Source organism: Struthio camelus, chromosome 2, assembly GCF_040807025.1.
Source record: "Struthio camelus isolate bStrCam1 chromosome 2, bStrCam1.hap1, whole genome shotgun sequence".
NCBI classification, from domain to species: domain Eukaryota; kingdom Metazoa; phylum Chordata; class Aves; order Struthioniformes; family Struthionidae; genus Struthio; species Struthio camelus.
In genome coordinates, this window is record NC_090943.1 from 170,032,914 (window position 1) to 170,049,887 (window position 16,974).

At 43.6% G+C, this 16,974-nt stretch overlaps 1 protein-coding gene across 43 annotated transcripts in view; it reads right to left on the minus strand.

The window, feature by feature from the left end:
* The window catches only part of TSNARE1 (t-SNARE domain containing 1), a 482,568-nt gene that overhangs the window by 362,959 nt on the left and 102,635 nt on the right, over positions 1-16,974 (minus strand). For 38 of the 43 annotated variants that reach the window (XR_011139363.1, XR_011139365.1, XR_011139361.1 and 35 more), the window contains one exon: positions 5,631-5,753. Coding sequence is in view for 37 of the 43 variants with exons in the window: in XM_068933469.1 (XP_068789570.1) it covers positions 5,631-5,715 (85 nt within the window). In the remaining 6 variants the exon portion in view is untranslated. Of the gene's footprint in view, positions 1-5,630; positions 5,754-7,943; positions 8,092-16,974 lie in introns of those variants that run through there. The other 5 variants (XR_011139366.1, XM_068933472.1, XM_068933477.1 and 2 more) reach the window with 3 other exon arrangements.

Below are 16,974 nucleotides of genomic sequence, written 5' to 3' on the forward strand. Positions count from 1 at the left end.
AAGGTTTCAGCGTTGCCTTAATAAAGCACTGAAAGTCATTTGGGAAGTTAATATTAAGCCAAGGCAGCATTCAGGCCCCAGTACAGCGAAAGGATTAACCACCTGCTTAATGTTAATTGACCACAGTGGGACTACTTGTGTACTTAGGAGTTTGTTACGTGCTTAAGTGCTTTGCAGTATCAAGACGCAAAGCCGGAGGCGAATTCCTTCACGTGCTTTGCCGTCAGCCCCACACCTGCAACAAGAGACAGCAAAGCTCCGTGTCGTCGCCAGGCCACGCTGCTGAAACACGGCTGCTCCTACACCAGCTTTTAAGCAAGTCTTGTCCACAGATTGTCTACCCCAGCTTTATCCGCCTGACCGGCGCCTCTAGGAGAGCTCCCGACACTCCCACACCAGCAAAACAGAAGCAGCTGGTGCGAGCTCCCCCTCCAAGGCAACATGCTCATCCATGAACCCTGCAACTTCACAACCCTATATACAACATCAAACCCTAAGGTTGCTTTTTGGAAAGAGCCACTTACCAAACCCGGGATGAGAAGAGCAAAATAGGACTGGAGAGGCTCAAACACACCCGCATGGGGAGTTAAGATGGACAGGAACAGAGAGCGCTCTTCTTCCCTTTCTTTACAGCATCCAGAAAGAAGGTAACCTAGTTGGCAGGGTCAATGGCATTCACGGTTTCTCAGCAGCATCAGCGTTAACTCACCAGAGAAGGCAGCACACCGATACGGTCTGCTCCACTCTACTGTGGGGGTAAGCACTGGACGAACCTTCCACTGACACTGGGCACTCTTGAGTTTGTCAATGAAAGCTCGACCAGCAACGATTCTACCCAGCAGGCCAAGGAGCATGGAAGTCTTCGCATGAAAGGAGAGAAGGGAAACCAAGAGGTGAAAACCAAGAGGTGAACTCCCTGATTTTCTACAGGCATCTAACCCACTACCTCCCTTAAGGGACTACGCGCATTTGCCACCAAACTGCTACAGCCACAGCATCCCCAGTGAGATCCTGCAAGCATCTTGCACTAACTTTGAGCCTTTCTACCTTTAGTACCAGAGGATTACCTGCCCTAGATTTAGCATAACCTGGAGCAGAATTCAGCTCAGGGAACCGAGCCTGGCTCCTCAGGCTGCCAGAGAAATACTGTTACAGTGCATTAACACTACCAGTGCTTACGTGGGACTTTTCATCCAAGAGTTAGATGGTATTCCACAGTGGCAAGCAGGTATTACAGAGGGGAGAACAAAAAATTATAGACCCGATTCCAGGAAAAATGCTGGAACAAATTATTTAATAATCAGTTTTGAGTATCTAAATGATAATTAGGTGATAAATACCCAGAGAACACTGCCAAGAACAACTTGTATGAACCAGTCTAATTTTGTTCTTTGAGAAGATTAGGTTAACCTAGTAGACAAAGGGAGAGCAGCAAGCGCGATATATCTTGAGTACGACTCTGGCCAGTGTCCCACATGCTATCTTCACGAGCAACCTGAGGAAAAACGGCCTCAAAGAAACCACAGTAAAATTAACCACTGACTCAACACTCACTCCCTTGAGCCCCACCATACCTAAAAACATTGCACCTCTGGAATACGAGATTACCCTCAGCCATTCAAATCTCTCTTTTAATGCCCAGGGCACAGTGAGGTTAATAAAAGCAGCTTTAAAAATTTCCTGGCTTGTGGCATTTTAATTTGAGCTATTTGAATTCCCTGATCTCTGTGCCTTCCTGCGTGCAGCAGCCTTTGTTCATCTTCCTCGCAAAAAGCCTGCTGTAGGTGGACAGGTCTAGCATGGCAGAGTGTGCGTGCTGCACGCTTCAAAAGTGCTAACACTTCAGGGTTTAAGTCCCGCTGTGGTACAGTGTTTGGTCTCCGTTTACTTCAGATAGGTCTCGTTTGCTACTTGAAAAATTTTCGTATGAAGTCATTTCATTTTTTTTTTTCCTTTCTGATGTTAAAAAAAGAAAGAAGAAGGGAAAAAAGGTTTTCAAGGTACTTTTGAGAGCATGCTGTCTGCCCTTTCTCACATCTACTTTCTAACTTCACCATGCAACACCCAATACACAGCTGATGCTTGGAAAAGCACCCCTAAGGAAACATGGGAACATTTGGTTTTTTGTGGATTTTGGGGAGCAGAACAAGGCGCAGATGGAGATACTGCTTGGAGCAGGCCATAGCTCACAGCTGCAGAGCAGGGATGCTGCTCACGCCTCTACCTGATATTCCTCACCATTCTTCAGTGGCAGCACGAAGGCATCGCCAGCTCCCAAAAGCTTCTATATTTCAAGCAGTCCTGCTCGTCTCCCTTGTGAAACACCTTACGATGGTCCTCGGTTAAGGTGGCCGAACTTTTGATTTTTGCTGAGGACAATCCCTTTTGTCTCACAGAAATTTCTGATGGAAAAAAAAAAAAAAAACTTGTATGGTGGTTTGTCCAGGATTCCTGCCTATCTAGCAACTCTATCAAGAACAGAGTTTAAACGAGAACATCTGACATGCAGGAGTCCCAGGCTACCCAAACTTCCCATAAAACTCGGAAGTTCTGGGATTCCTTCCAAAACTTCTACACAAGGAATCTGTAGATCTCTCTAATCTCTCTGGTTAACAAGAGCAACCACCACAGAGCTGGAGATCTTCCCCATGCTGCTTCTGTGAGTGGTGCTGCACTAACAGCACGCAACTCCATCCATCATCCTATCACCTCAGGGTGAGGGAAATGTCTTCAAGTGATTTGTCTTTTCTTACCTGGTGAGTGTGTTAGGACGCCAGTGCAGAGGAAGAGCAGCCAGGATAGACTAACAGGTAATAGGACAGAAGACACTCTCTTGGTAGTACCACACTTTATTTTAAATAAATAAATAAATCCCCGAGCCTCTTCTTTGTTTTCCTTCATGAAATTAAAGACTTCAAAAACAAAACCTGCAGTGATTCCCCCCACCCCCCTTTCCCACTGTATAGACGCTTGTAATTACGGAGTCGCAAGCTCCTGGGGTGCCTGGGGCTACTGAAACCAGCTTGCTCTTCCTCCCTGACATCCGTACCGATTTATTATTGTAAGGCTATTAACCGGCATCGTCCATACCAGTTATTGTAGGGTCTCAGGGCTTTCCGTTTGCCGTCTGAACATTACGTTGAACCACACGCTCCTGTTTGATGACGGCAGATGGAAACCATCTGCAGGGATGTTGGTACCAATTTATCTATTTTTGTTAAGATACAAAGTGAAGAGCAGTGTTTTCAAGCACACACAGAACATATCCATCAAGGGCTGCTCATTCGGTGAGCCCACACATGTCCGAGTGCAGGAAGGCCGCGCTCTTTTGTTCCAGCCGTGTCGTGAGCTAATACAGTGGGCAGCGTTTCTAAGCGAGGCAGCGACCCGTCTTGCAGAAGCACGGGGCAGGAGCCCCGTTCCACATTACCCTCTCCTGACATTTACTTAATGACAATATCTGAGGAGACTGCAAAGAAAGGTAACCGGTGTGCATGCGTTACGGGGCCTCCCGTGATTAAAGGGAGCGGGTTCGGGTGATGCATCGCTGATTCAGACACGGGCACCCAGGGCAAAACTGTCTGCAAGCCATCTCGGCTGCTGTCTCAGGGGCTGGAGCCTCCTTCTGCTATGTGGGAAGTAGGTCAGGAAGCCCAATTTGCGATGGGTGCAATGCAGTCCCCTCGCAACGCCCTCCGTGACGGAAATAGGATCTATAGGTAGGTGCCTGGCTGTCTGGCAAAAGCTGCTGTTTCTCCATCTGCTTTTGCTTTTTCACAATCCACTGAGGAGGGCCCTGGTGTTACATCGGTCACCTCAGGTAGCCACAAAATGATAGGTGACCTGAGCGCAATGGGATACCTATTCAAATATTTACAGGTTTCAAAAGTCTTCAGTTGGTCCGAGCATTCGCATCAAAAAAAAAAAAAAATTGTTTTGTGCAGCATAATAACTATTCGTGTTTTTTAACCAAAACTACAACGTATTGAGATTTATTGTTTGTTTATCCTGCATTTTGATTCTCTTTTCTTATGGTGCTTTTATTATGCCCAGATATCCCATTCTTCCTTCCTTTATGCCTTTAATTTTTCCTTGTAGAATACCCTGAAAAACACTATTTAAAACTGAACAGACAACTCGTGCTTCATTCAATACCTGCTCCCTGTTTTAAGAAGAAGAAAAAAAAAAAAAACTGCAAAGCTAAAACTCATAAGAAAACAGAAAACCAATAGAACCTTTACACTTCCTTTTTATTTCCATCCAGGGGGAGCAGCTATTCGCAAGACAACAAAACACTTCCCAAAGACCGTTTGCAACATTGACAAGTCAGAAACCAAAGTCAGGCTGCCTTAATAAATAGCACTGCCGAAACGGAAGGCAATATAAGAGAAGGGTGACGTTTTCCCAGGAGCCAAGTGAAAACACAGCCCTTTGCCATGTTACAGAGGTCTCACATCCCGATGCTCCTGCTGAGGTCTGAACCTCCAGTGATACCACCGCCACAGCCGCCGCAGCCTCGCGCTGCTGTGCAAGCTGGAGCCAGTCTCAAAATGAAATGTAAGATGATGCTGCAGCTAAAGCAAGCACAGCCCTACTGCATTTCACCATCTGGGCTGGGAGCTGGCATGCATCTTGAGAGCTGGAGACACGGCCTTATCTGCCCATGACCATGTGCGCTGGTCCCTGTCAGTTAGAGCGCGGCAAGTATCCCCCTTCAACATAAGCTCCTAGGCTCTAGTGAAAACTCAGTACTCTACCCACCGCTGCCACCATCCTGTTCTTCTGGCTAAGGTTGCCTCCTACAACTTGCCTGTGTCAAGAAGGGGCCACGTTAGAGCAAATATCTTCAACAACTAGAGGTTATAATCATTAGCTGCTCCCTGTGTTATGACAATTGTATTAAGAGTTGTTTTTTTATGAAGCATAGCTTTACCTTGTGCTTTAGAGACTGCTGCAAATATACAGGTTGATATCTGGTTGCTTTTGTCTTTCTAATTTAGCATTTCTAGAGTCCTTTGGGGGAAGGAGAGAACAGGTAAGGAGAGTAAATCTGGTCTTTGTTTAAAAACACATCACAAAAGCAGAATTTGCAGCCATTTGCAAAACACTGTTCATGATTTCAGCGCTCTCTGAGCAAGTCTTGCTTCCCTGTTGCCACATTTGAACACATTTCTCAGATTAGAGTAGCCTCCCCAGCAGTTGAGTACCCACTCTGGAAGCACAGCCCTCTCCCATCTGTCCCCATCATTAATGCACCTACAGCCAGCCAGAGGGTAACCATTGGGACAACCTTTGCACAAAGATGCTAGGAAGATGAGGGCAGAGACATGCGGGTGTGGAGAACATGCCCCATTTCTTCTCTAAGCCCCTAGAAAAGCCTCCAAAATCCACAGCAGCACTGCTCTTCGATGGCAAACAAAAAGACGCATTACACCCTCAGGTCCTGATACAAATCAAACCCAGCAAAAGCTTGGCCTTCACCTTTGGATATCACTATGCAGAAATGACCTCTGGAGAGCGTGTGATGTTTAGCTACTGAAACGCATCAGCCACATCGAACACGAGCAAGTACAACTTCACTCCCTAGGAAGTCTGGTAAAATAAATTACAGCAGGGGATCAATACTTTACCGAGAGGTTGATAGCCTTGTCTCGAAGGGCCTCCAAATGGGTTCCTGCTTCCAAATCCACTCCCATCAATGGATCCGTAAGACATTTTCTAGACAGCAATGAATGCAGGATTGTATTTTAAACCTACAAAAACAGAAAAGGACACAAATAACACTGGTTAAAAGTCAGTTCAATCCCAGTACTATGTCAAAAAAACAAGGCAAATGAAAAAGCACAGGCCTATCTCTAAACTTCAGGATATCCAACAGCAAGAAAAAAAGGCACTAAAATCCCACTCTCCTGGACTATAGCTGTTCTTGAGGGCAACCAAGTCATTTGACCTCTCCGGGCCTTATTTTCTTCAGTGATAAAGGATAACCATTTATCTGTTTTGGCCATGGCAGGACTTTAATTCCTCACTGTTCACAAAGTGCTTCGAGATCCTGAGCTGATAGGCAAACACTAGGCACTCTATCAAAAAAAAAAAGGTAATGCTGTCTTCTGGAACGTTACCACTACGGAGCTGCCCAGGAACCTATCCATCATACTGCAGTCTTGATGAGCTCTCAAAAGAGACAGTTTACTGCTATGTTATAAGCTCCTGGGTCTCTAGTATAAATATTGGAGCCAGAGTTCTTTTTTCTTGCTAGTTAAAAAAAAAAAAAAAAAAAAGTTGCAAGACCTAAGGTAGTAGTGGCAGACTGAAATCTATAAGGTTCTGGCAAAGAAAGTCTCTCTCTTCTCCCTCCCCACTGCAGATGTCTTCTCACCACTGCCCCCAGACACCCTTCATCGTACTAGAGGGTCCCAGGACTTAAAAGGGGCTCAGCCCTAAGGCATGAGGGAGATGATGGCAAAGGAAGAGCGCAGACAGAGGTGCTGCATCACAAGGGGTAAAACACAGCAGCAGGACCAAACCCCAGTCTTGGTGTAAGGAAATGGCTGCTGGAAAAAAAACACCCCAAAACAGGGAAAGTCTGAAAGCTGGGGACTGACTTGTTCACTGAAAAGGGGAGAAGACAATGTTGCCCATTGGGCTGCCCTTCATCATAAGTGATACGGTGACACTGCAGAAGAGCAGCATCGGACAGTCCAGTAGGGAGGACTGAGTTGGCATGAGATGACTGGAAATAGCATGTCATCCATGTACTGAGCTGCTCTGCCTTATAAATGCCACTTACTAAGCGAAGGACCTCTTAAAGACCCAAGTCTTAAACATCTCTCCCCAATAAGCATTTGAAACCCATCAGTGCTGTGGCAGAAGATGCTGGGGTATAAAGCTGACCAACAAGATGTCCAGGGCCTCGTTTTTGGCTCTGATACTGGAGGCACATGGCCTGGATGAGACACCTTCCCTCTGATATGCAAAAAGTTGGGAATGGCTGCTGGTTTGAAAGAACTTTCTGATACACTGCCAGTTATGTATTAATAATGACCCTCAGCTATCCTGAAGGTAGCGTGATGTCCCAAAGTCCACATGATTTATTAATCCAGGGCCTTGTTGCATAACACAGCAGAGGGTTGAAGTCTCTTTTGGGGTGCACTGACTCAGCAGCGTGCACTGCAGCTATTCCTTTCATTTGTCCACTGTGAAGAGCAGAGCACTAGAAATTCCCAGTCATCTCCCGGGACAACAGTCTCAGGAACCTCTTGCACTTCATTCCCCCTTTTTTTCTTTTAGAGTTTCAAAATTAAGCAAAAAAAAAAAAAAAAAAAATTACTGCTAAGACAAACCAGACAGGGAATCTCTAAGATTAAGGACATCACTTATCATGCTTACTTTGTTGGGCCAGACACATACACAAAGATGATGGTGCATCTCACCACTGCCTAGAGAGAATAAAGGATGGGAGCTGGATGCATCATCCAGCTAAACCCATTAGAAGTGGAGAAACTCCTGCGTACAGCTTCCTCACAAAGCCTCAGTGTACCCAAGCAGCCAGGAAGAAAAGGGACGTGTGCATGTAGGTGTATGTGTCATGTGTGTGTGTTGAAGAGACTGAAAATTAAGTAAATGAGACTAAATGTTAAAAGAAAGCATTGGCAAACCAAGGGTTTCTAATATACTAAAAATCAAAACAGTCAATTGTGTTGAACAGGTAAAACTCTAAGTGCCAATGAAGTATAATCTATGATGTCTTGAAGGAAGTTCTCCTCTATGTCCACTAAGTAGTACACAGAGCACATGAAGATTCAGCCTAAGGTGACTTGGGAAGTCTCTGATGGGAACAAAATCTGCCTCTGCCCCATGTCTCAGGTTAGCCCACAACCACCTCAGTAACACAGCCTCCTTTGTAAAATGCCACCCAAGATCTAGCGATTCTTATCATTCACCTGGGAAACTAAGGACATACAGAAGACAGTTACGTGAAAGTTTCTTGGCAAGGACGTGGACCGTATGCAGGAAGAGCCTGGAACAGACTATCCGTCAAGTCGTTATCTTATTTTCTTCACCTCCAAGTGTGCCTACAGATTAAGAAGGCTGTAAGCAGGGAAGGAGGAGAATAGAACGGTTTGAAAACTCTAGACGGTGGTTGATCCTTCTATGAGGGAACAGAAAAAAGTAGTAAACTTCCTTTTTAGACATGGGCAACTGGAAGCTTATGCTGTCATGACTTTCCCCAAGGTCACATATAAAACAAGTGGAGTAAAAGCCTGCATCATGTTGTAAGATGACTTGATTACAACTGGGCAAATATTTCTTTGGCAGACAGTGAATACATCTATTTTTCCCCCAAACAGAGTGGCATGGAAGGGTGGGAGAAGGAAGGCTTTTTAGAACCCTCCAAATGTTTCATGTTGATTTTTCATTTTCAAAGCATGTTTCCATTTTAAAATATCCCCCTCCCCCCCCACCCCGCCAAGGGATAAAAAAAGAAAGAATTATTTGAAAATGAAATATTTTGTTTCAGTTTAACCAACCTTTTTAGAAACAACCACCTCCCTTCCACTCTAGCAAGCCAGTGAAATATCCCTTATTTAGACAGCTCCAGAACCACATTCCTACCCTGTAGTAATATATTTACAGGAAAATTTGAAAACAGATCTATATACTTCTGCTTTGATTGGCAGTAAAAGTATTTTCCTCCCCATCCCCATGGCGCCTCCCTTTTTTTGTTTACTGCCCCTCAGGGAAGCTTGTCCAACTTACGGTGAAGGCAGTTCACAGAAAATGGAACAAGCATTGCCTAATATACTAAATACAGTAAAACAAAAAATACAAGATTTAATTGCAGCTTTATCCTCCACACCTCAATGGGATCCCAAGCAAAGGATTGGTCCACGATTCATGGATTGGGAAAGCTATTGGCAGGCAAAACCAAGTAGAAAGAAATGAGAAAAGTTCCCGCATACGCATCGGTCTCTATGTAGAAGGCCAACTACATTCAGGTGGCCAGGATAATTCATAGTAGGAATAAAGAGGAAGATCTGAGTATGGAAGAAAATAAGCAGTTTAGAGGGCACTTTAGGTAAGTCAGATGCTTTCAAATCAGCTGGGCTTGACTGAGAATGATGGACATAGGCATATTAGAGGGAGTCCAGCAAAGGGCCACGAAGACTATCAAGGGACTGGAGCATCTCTCATGCAAGGAGAAGCTGAGAGAGCTGGGACTGTTCAGCTTGGAGAAGAAAAGGTTCAGGGGGGAATCTTATCCATATATTTAAATACCTGGTGGGAGGGAGTAAAGAGGACAGAGTCAGACTCTACTCAGCGATGCCCAGTGACAGGACAAGAGGCAATGGGCACAGGACCCATACAGCAAATTCCATTTAAACATAACAAAATTTTTTTTTTACACTGCAAAGGTAATCAAACATAAAAATAGGCTGCCCAGAGAGGTTGTGGATTCTCCATGCTTGGAGATACTCAAAACCCAACCAGATGTGGCCATGAGCAACCTGCTGTACGTGACTAGATGGGGCTGGACTAGACAATCTCCAGAGGTTCCTGCCAACGTCAACCATTTCGTGATTTTGCTATTTTTCCTCCTAAGGTGCTTTCCAGAAAGACACTGGTATAAACAAACTCAATGAAAATATCTGAAGATAAAAACCAGAGTAAAAGTAAGCACGGATTTGGCAATAAGTCACATCAAACTGATGTTAACTTCTTTCTGCATCAAGTTATCAGGTTGCACAGTTAAAGAAGCAAAAAAAAAAAAAAAAATTCTAGTTTTATGTTATTATTTGGTTTCCTTGCATGGCAGGAAAAATAGACTGGGGAAGGGGGGGAGTGGCATTGTGGTTCGAAAATGGGCTGTCATAGCCAAAGAATCAACTGAATAGGCTCCACCAAGCCCCATTCTGGGGCTAGCTCCATTTCGTGTTTTCAGTAATGAGGTCAGTGATGGACCAGGGATTAGCCTTACTAAATGCATATATGACACCAAATAGGGAGGCTAGATGACAGCTACTGAATTCAAAGCCATCCTAACAAAACAAGAGCGATGGTTGACAAAGAAAATCAGATGCTATGCAATTTGGGTTAACTGTAAGGAGCTGCATTTAGAAAGGAGCAAACAACTGCACAAACTGAGGATGGGGAATGAATAGCCAGAGGCAACACCGCTGCCGAAAAGGACCTACGGACACTACAAGACTGCAAGTCAAATATGAATACACAATGACATTTCTACACAATACACATTGTGTCGTACACAATGATACAATGACATGAAGACACAATGACAATACAGAATGACATTTCCTATAAAAAGCCGTAGACATCATCACAGGGTGTATAAATAGGATTAAAACCTTCAAGATAGGTAAAATAATCCTTTTGCCTGACTCTACACTGCAGAGCCTTCAGCTGTAGGCAATACACTCCAGTAAAGACTTTGCCAGAAACCGAAGAAAGTGCAGAGGGAGCCCTGAGGATGACAACACGTCAAGAAAACTTGACCTGCTAGAAAACACTGAGTAAATAGGGTTGTTTTTAGAAGGAAAGACTGATGGGGAAACATGAGCATTCAAATCTGTGAAAACCCACTGCAAAAACACAGGGAGTAAAACATTCACAGTGGACAACGGAATAGCTCTAAAAAAAATTAAAAAAAAAAATAAAAAAAACAAACAGGGAGTGCAATGACTCTACCATCTATAACAGCCATCTTTACTCTGTGCTTACCCCACAAAGGGCTTCATTTTAGACCATCAACAAATATTGTCAAAGATACAAAGAAAAAAGCAGAAAGAAAGGGGAAAGAAACTAAAAAAAAAAAAAAAAACACATGAGACCAGGGAAGAAGAACAGTCCTGCAACAACTTGCAGGACTGAAGGAGGAAGACAAGTCATGTTGTGTCAGTGCAACCTCCTGCTCAAGCTTCTTGTGTTCTGAATCCAGAATACACTTTGAACTTTCCAAAAAAGCACTGTGTCCAACCAGGAGAGTAAATGCAAGAAGTTGTCCTGACGATGCAAGAAGAGAATCACCTGCTTGAGAAAAGAGTAGAATTTAGACATCTCAATCAGGGAGCAGAGATAACAAATTTACCAAAAGTAAAGCCAAATAGGAAAGAGAGCAAGCGCAGCTGCCCCTGCCAGACAATCCACATGAAGCAATATCCATAACGATAGGAAAAGCAAGTCAAAAGATACTGAAATGCAGAAGTGGGATACGGTGAGACAGAAAAGACAGGAGATAAAATAAATACTGACCTGCCTTTTCAATAGGTCAAATCACTACCTGCCAGTGAAGCAGCCCCTCTATATACAGAGGGCAGGGGAGGGTGGGAAAAGAAGAGGGTCTTGCAAAGCTGTAGTTTCCTCACTTCATCCTAAAAGTAAACAGCTTGGATCCCCGGTTTGCTGTTGGGTTTTTACATCTGTCACCAGATGGGTTGGCCCACAAACATGTTTCTAGTGGGGTGCTGCACAGGCACAAAGCCTGTCTCAGCTCATTCAGTGTGCATGCCAGCTGCTCAAAGGGTAACAAAGGGTAAGACAGTATCACCAGTACGGACAGTTCATCCACAGGGGAAGGTTAAACCACTAGAAGGTGACCAAAACTTTGCCCCTTGCCATGGAAGAGGCTCCTGCACTTGCATAACCTCCCCTGTTAACTGATGTCTGTGCAGAGCATGGAGTTATATTTGCGTTTTCAACCTCCTCTTTCCCCTCATCCTCACACCCAGTTGTGCATGCTTCTAGCCCCAGCACCTACAATCATGCAATATGCAGGAGTCTCCTGTCTTGATAGGATCTTACCTGTAAAGATACATTTAAAAAAAAAAAAAAAGAAAAAGAAAAAAACTTGAAGTGAAACCTGGATCCTCAAAGCATAAGAGAAAAGGCTCAATGTTTCTTCCATTATTTTTGACCATCACACACCAAAATGGGATTACCCTTGCCTCCTTCACAAACTGCCACATTTCCTTTATCTTAAATGGATTAATCTGTCAAAGCTCAGTTTATCTAACTTGGACAGGCTTTTCTAGAAGCATCCAACATCCATAAATTGCATGCCCTCCATGGCATCTAACCACGTCAAACCATGGGTGATAACTGTTATTGGGATGGGAAGAAGGGGTCATGCAGGCCACGTGATCCATTCCAAAAGCGACCTCAGACATGCAACTTCCAGAGACGCAGCAGTCTTGCATTCACGTGCATCACAGCCTGAGCACATACTGCAAGAAAGGTCCATCACATACTAGGGAGGGCCTGCAGATTCCTCAGGAAAGAGCATCAGGAACTAGATTGTGGATTAAATGGGATCCAGCTCAAGCCAAGATTAGGTATCCAGGTAACTTCCTTGCCCTTTCACAGGAAAAGCTGTTGATGCTGCTAGGTTCCTCACAAGGACTTCTCCTGCCAGGGGAAAGGAATAGCTGCCACAAAGCTCTTTGAAGCCTGTTTCTGTTTATTGTTCAGCTCTGAAAATCTAACATCATTCACAGCTTGGATAATAAGTACTTGCTATCTATGAATGCAAGGGGCGGTGAGAGCAACGACCTGGCAGTCAGCCCTCCTGTACTCTGTTCCCAGTTTTACCACTGTCTTGATGATGGAGAAGTCCCTCTCTCAGGGACTTTCAGAAGTGAATGGTAATGACGACACCTCCATTTTCGGAGGGCCAACTCGAGATACATTTTCTGAGGTTTGCAGGCCAGCTGGAATCCTTGTACCATCCAGTCTGACTTTGTAAAGAGAGAGCAGATCATTTCACACAAATCATCTTTACCCATCAGTTCCTACAGCCTCCGGTCAGACTGGGTCACCTCTTCCCATAACAAACTTTATAGCGCCCGGTAATGAAGGACTAGCGCCATCCACTCTGTTAAAGAGCTGCATCTCCTCACCTCTTGAACTTTGCTGTTTGAACTCTCTGCTGCCTCTTAACCTTCCCTCTGATGAACTAAACAGATTGATCCCCTTTCACTTGTCGCTATGAGACTTGTTTACCAGCGCTAGCAAATCACAGCATGAAAGGAGAACAGTCAGTATGTTCTTGCTTTCTGTACCAATGCCTCTGTTTCCCTGCGTGCAAAATGGAGAGACTGCTATGGAGTCATCCTTTTGCAGGGTACTAGGATTAACAGAATATGAAAGGTTTTATTTGAAGCTATGAGATGAAGGACACATTTGCAAACCGTGCTGTATTTCCAAATCTCCTGTAATGGTTTGCTCCCCAGACTGGACTCTGTCACTCATGTCACAGTCATGCAAATTTCCAGCCTCTTTTCAGGCATTTTCTCAATTATTAAAAACAAAACTCAATAAATCACTGTGCTCTTTACCTGGAAAAATGCCTCTCTCTTTTTTCTCTCAGAGAGCCTGAATTTATGAGTAAGCTCTACTGTTAAAGCATTTTGTCTTTTGTAAATTGGTAGCTTTAACATTGAGTTGGTGTGATTGCACAAATCCCTGAGCGCTCACTGAGCCTTGTAACACGACTGTCAGAGGTCAATCACAATAGCTGTAGGGGATGACTTTCCTTTTTTCAGGCTATGTTTCTGAGGTAATTTATGCTCTTGTGGATCTTCTGTGGTGTTTGTAATATTAACATTCAGTTCTCAGGTGGCTTTGAAAAGGTAAGGTGAGGAAGCAGTGCAGAAGCTGAAGAAGTGACTGGCAGGAAGCGATGGCTCAGTGAAACTTGTCCAGGACCGGGGTCTGACAGGCAGTAGGACAGGGGAGGTAGCTTGCCAGATGACAATATATGTGCTTCCTTCCACCTAGTTTCCGAAGTAAATTTTAATACTGATAGAAGATCCTTGGAGACCAAAGTCATGGTTGTACCCATGCCCTGAGGAGCATGGTGTCTAGCCTAAGATGGCAGGGCACAAAAGGCGGCAATAAAAAACAATCTAGGACATGATATCTACAGACCTTCTACAAACCAACTTGGCTTCCAGAAACTTCTGAAGACACATATGCGGTACTTGACAGGCACAACGTCACTTATGACTGTAAACAATCTGATTCAATACACTGAAGCACGCTCTTGCCTACTCTTCTCCAGCTGAAGTGTACTACAGAGCTAAGCGAACGCCCACAGCCTTAAGGCATTGTGGAGTAGGTGCAAAGTGAAAACAGCATGGATTATCTAAGGAACAAGCTTCTTTCGCTATTCTGGAGATCTGCTCAGAAACAATGAGAAAATTCTCTTTTTGCACCCTTCCTTTTCAAAGCCTTCTTTTGAACAGAATTAGCTCTTCTTCGCTTTGGTATAGCTGCCATCATACACGTTTCCAGGAGCAGAGGAGTTTGTCTCAGGAATAGATACTGTCAAGACAGACTGTGAAGCTGGAGATAGCAGGATAAGACCTCCGCAGTATTTTACGGAGATAAATGTTGAGCCACAGACAGAGTCAGCTGGTTCACTGTACTTCCAGTTTAGATGACACTAAGGGCTGTGGCTAACATCACCACACTTGATTGCAAACTTCAGTTCATTTCATTTTTCCCATAGTCCCACAACACTAGGCAGCCCCAGCATGAATTGTTACTGCCTCATCCCTTCTTTTATCAGTCAGTAATTCCCATGATTTGTGGCTAACAGCACCCATCATGTACATCTGACCCTTTCCCATCACAAGGCACCTCCTTCACCCTGAGCTCACTGAAGGCCCAATCTAAGAACTTCTATTGATGTTTGTGGGCTTTAGATCTGATAGACCATAACATAATATAAAGGAGAAGGAAATCACATGTAATAAAAACGGAAAGGAATGAATGCCTGCAAATCACTGGCATTCATTTCACATTGCACAAACGTCTGTATATTATAGACACTTAGAAGAGAGATAAAACAAGTAATCTGGAAGCCTCTTGTGCTCCTTTCATGTCAGTCCCAGTTGCCACTTCAATACATAAGTTTCCTTCCACATCTACCCCACTGCATGTCTTCTAACAAAAGAATCCAAGACAGTCGGCAGACCAACTGAGTGTCACTGTAGACAAGCTGGCCTTAGGCAAATGCCAAGAATGAGAGCTGGATATATTTTGTTTAGCTTGGGAATCTCAGATTCATAGACCCCAGTCCTAGCTGTATAAACTTCAAGGGAGCAAAAGTAGCTATTTAGAGCTGCTAGAGAGTCTTCCATCAAAAAGATCACAGATGCCATGGAAACATGGATGCCTTCCTTCTTCAAAGCAGCAACAAGGCAGCGCACACGGAAACAGTTCGGATCCAAAGAGCAGTACCCGGGTGTGATAAATGACAAAGAGATTGCACCAGCTAGATCAACTAGTAGGACCCAAATTTCTTTTCACCGGGAGAACCAGTCAGGCTTCTACAATATTGAGGTATTTAGATCAAGAAAAAGCAAGGAAGACTGGCTTTGGGAGATCAAAGGCGTTTTAAAGTCTATTGCCACAGAGTTGTATATAACATTTTCTACTATTCAACCTCAAGCTACATGGATGGCTATGCCTAGATGACTTACTCATTGCTGGGTCACTTAGCTCAGTTTGATCGAGATGTGATGTCATACTTCCTATTTTTTAAGCTAACATTAAAATAATAGTTAAACAACATTTATTCTGGCTCCTACAGGAGAACATGATCATGATAGCTTCCAACACTGAATCTCACCAATATTAATGCTCTCAATCAGCGCCTGTTCTAATCCACTAAGGTTTTTCTTTCCTTTTTTTTTTTTCTTTTTATTCCCTTCTTCTAACTGCTGTTTTGTGTCCTGTTATCTGCTTTTTGTGAACCTTGAATGTAGAACGCTCTTAATCTATCCATACGCTAGATAAACACAGAAGTATTACATATTTCAGTGAACAGCAAAATTAAATTTCCAGTCAGTTCAGAAACCAGGTTTCATCTGTGTTTTCAGTGGTTACAAAAGATGCATATTAATACTTACTTACTGTAAACAAACAGGAAGAAGGAACACAGAGAAGTGGGACTAGGAATGGACAAAGACCAAGGATAACATACTGGTTCAGAGTTTTACCAAATTAGAAAATGTTTTTATAAATTAATACCTGCTTTCAGCACAATAAGGAAAAATAAAGCAGAGGCTGACAGGCAGTTTTGAGTCCCCAGGAACATCCTGACTGACAAAAGCGCAATGCCTTAGGGAAGGAGATAAAGGGTAAAAACAGGACTCCTGAAATAAGTAATAGATTACTGAATCCCAGTGGCTTGCTCCCCCACAACCCAACACCACTGGTTTCCAATGCACCCCTTCCCAAAGTAAAAATACTGCTATTCAATGCACACAGTCAGAATACATAAGCCTAGGTTCTCATCTACATGAATGTTCACTGATAATTGTGCTATAAATAAATCCTGCAGAAGGTTAAACGAGAAATATCATGGTCTAGTGGGAAGAGATAGTACATGATTGGAAATTCAAGAATCTACTTCTACCTTTTAGTAGTGACTCACTAAGAAACAGTAAACGATTTGGTATCTTCATTTGAGATTTCCTATCAAGACAAGACTATGGGAGATGATCGCAGCCAGCAGTCTCAGAAGTTTAATATTTGGTGGGAGAAGGGTTTTTTTTTTTTTTTTTTTAATGGGAATAAATGAGAATTTAAAGAAAAACAATGAGATGCTGTTCAGTGCCTTCCAAGTTCTTTCCCTGTAAGAAAGAGGTAAGGCCAGCACTCAGGAAAGTAAAATAAAGCACGCTGAAAAATCATGTCAGTAGCTGAAGGGTGGCTAGGAAAGTCCTCAGACTGCCTTGAAAAGCCTCAAAGGCTACCTTCAATGAGCTACAAAGAGGAAGTCACAAACACACACAACAAAAGTGAGAAATACAAATATTTGCAAATATTTCAGGGAGATAAAGAGGGGAAAATCATTCAACACAGCCCCAGGGAACAGCTGGTTGGAATATAGACATGGCGCCAACTCTTCAGTAATGTTCATCTAACCACAACATCATTGGTGCAACC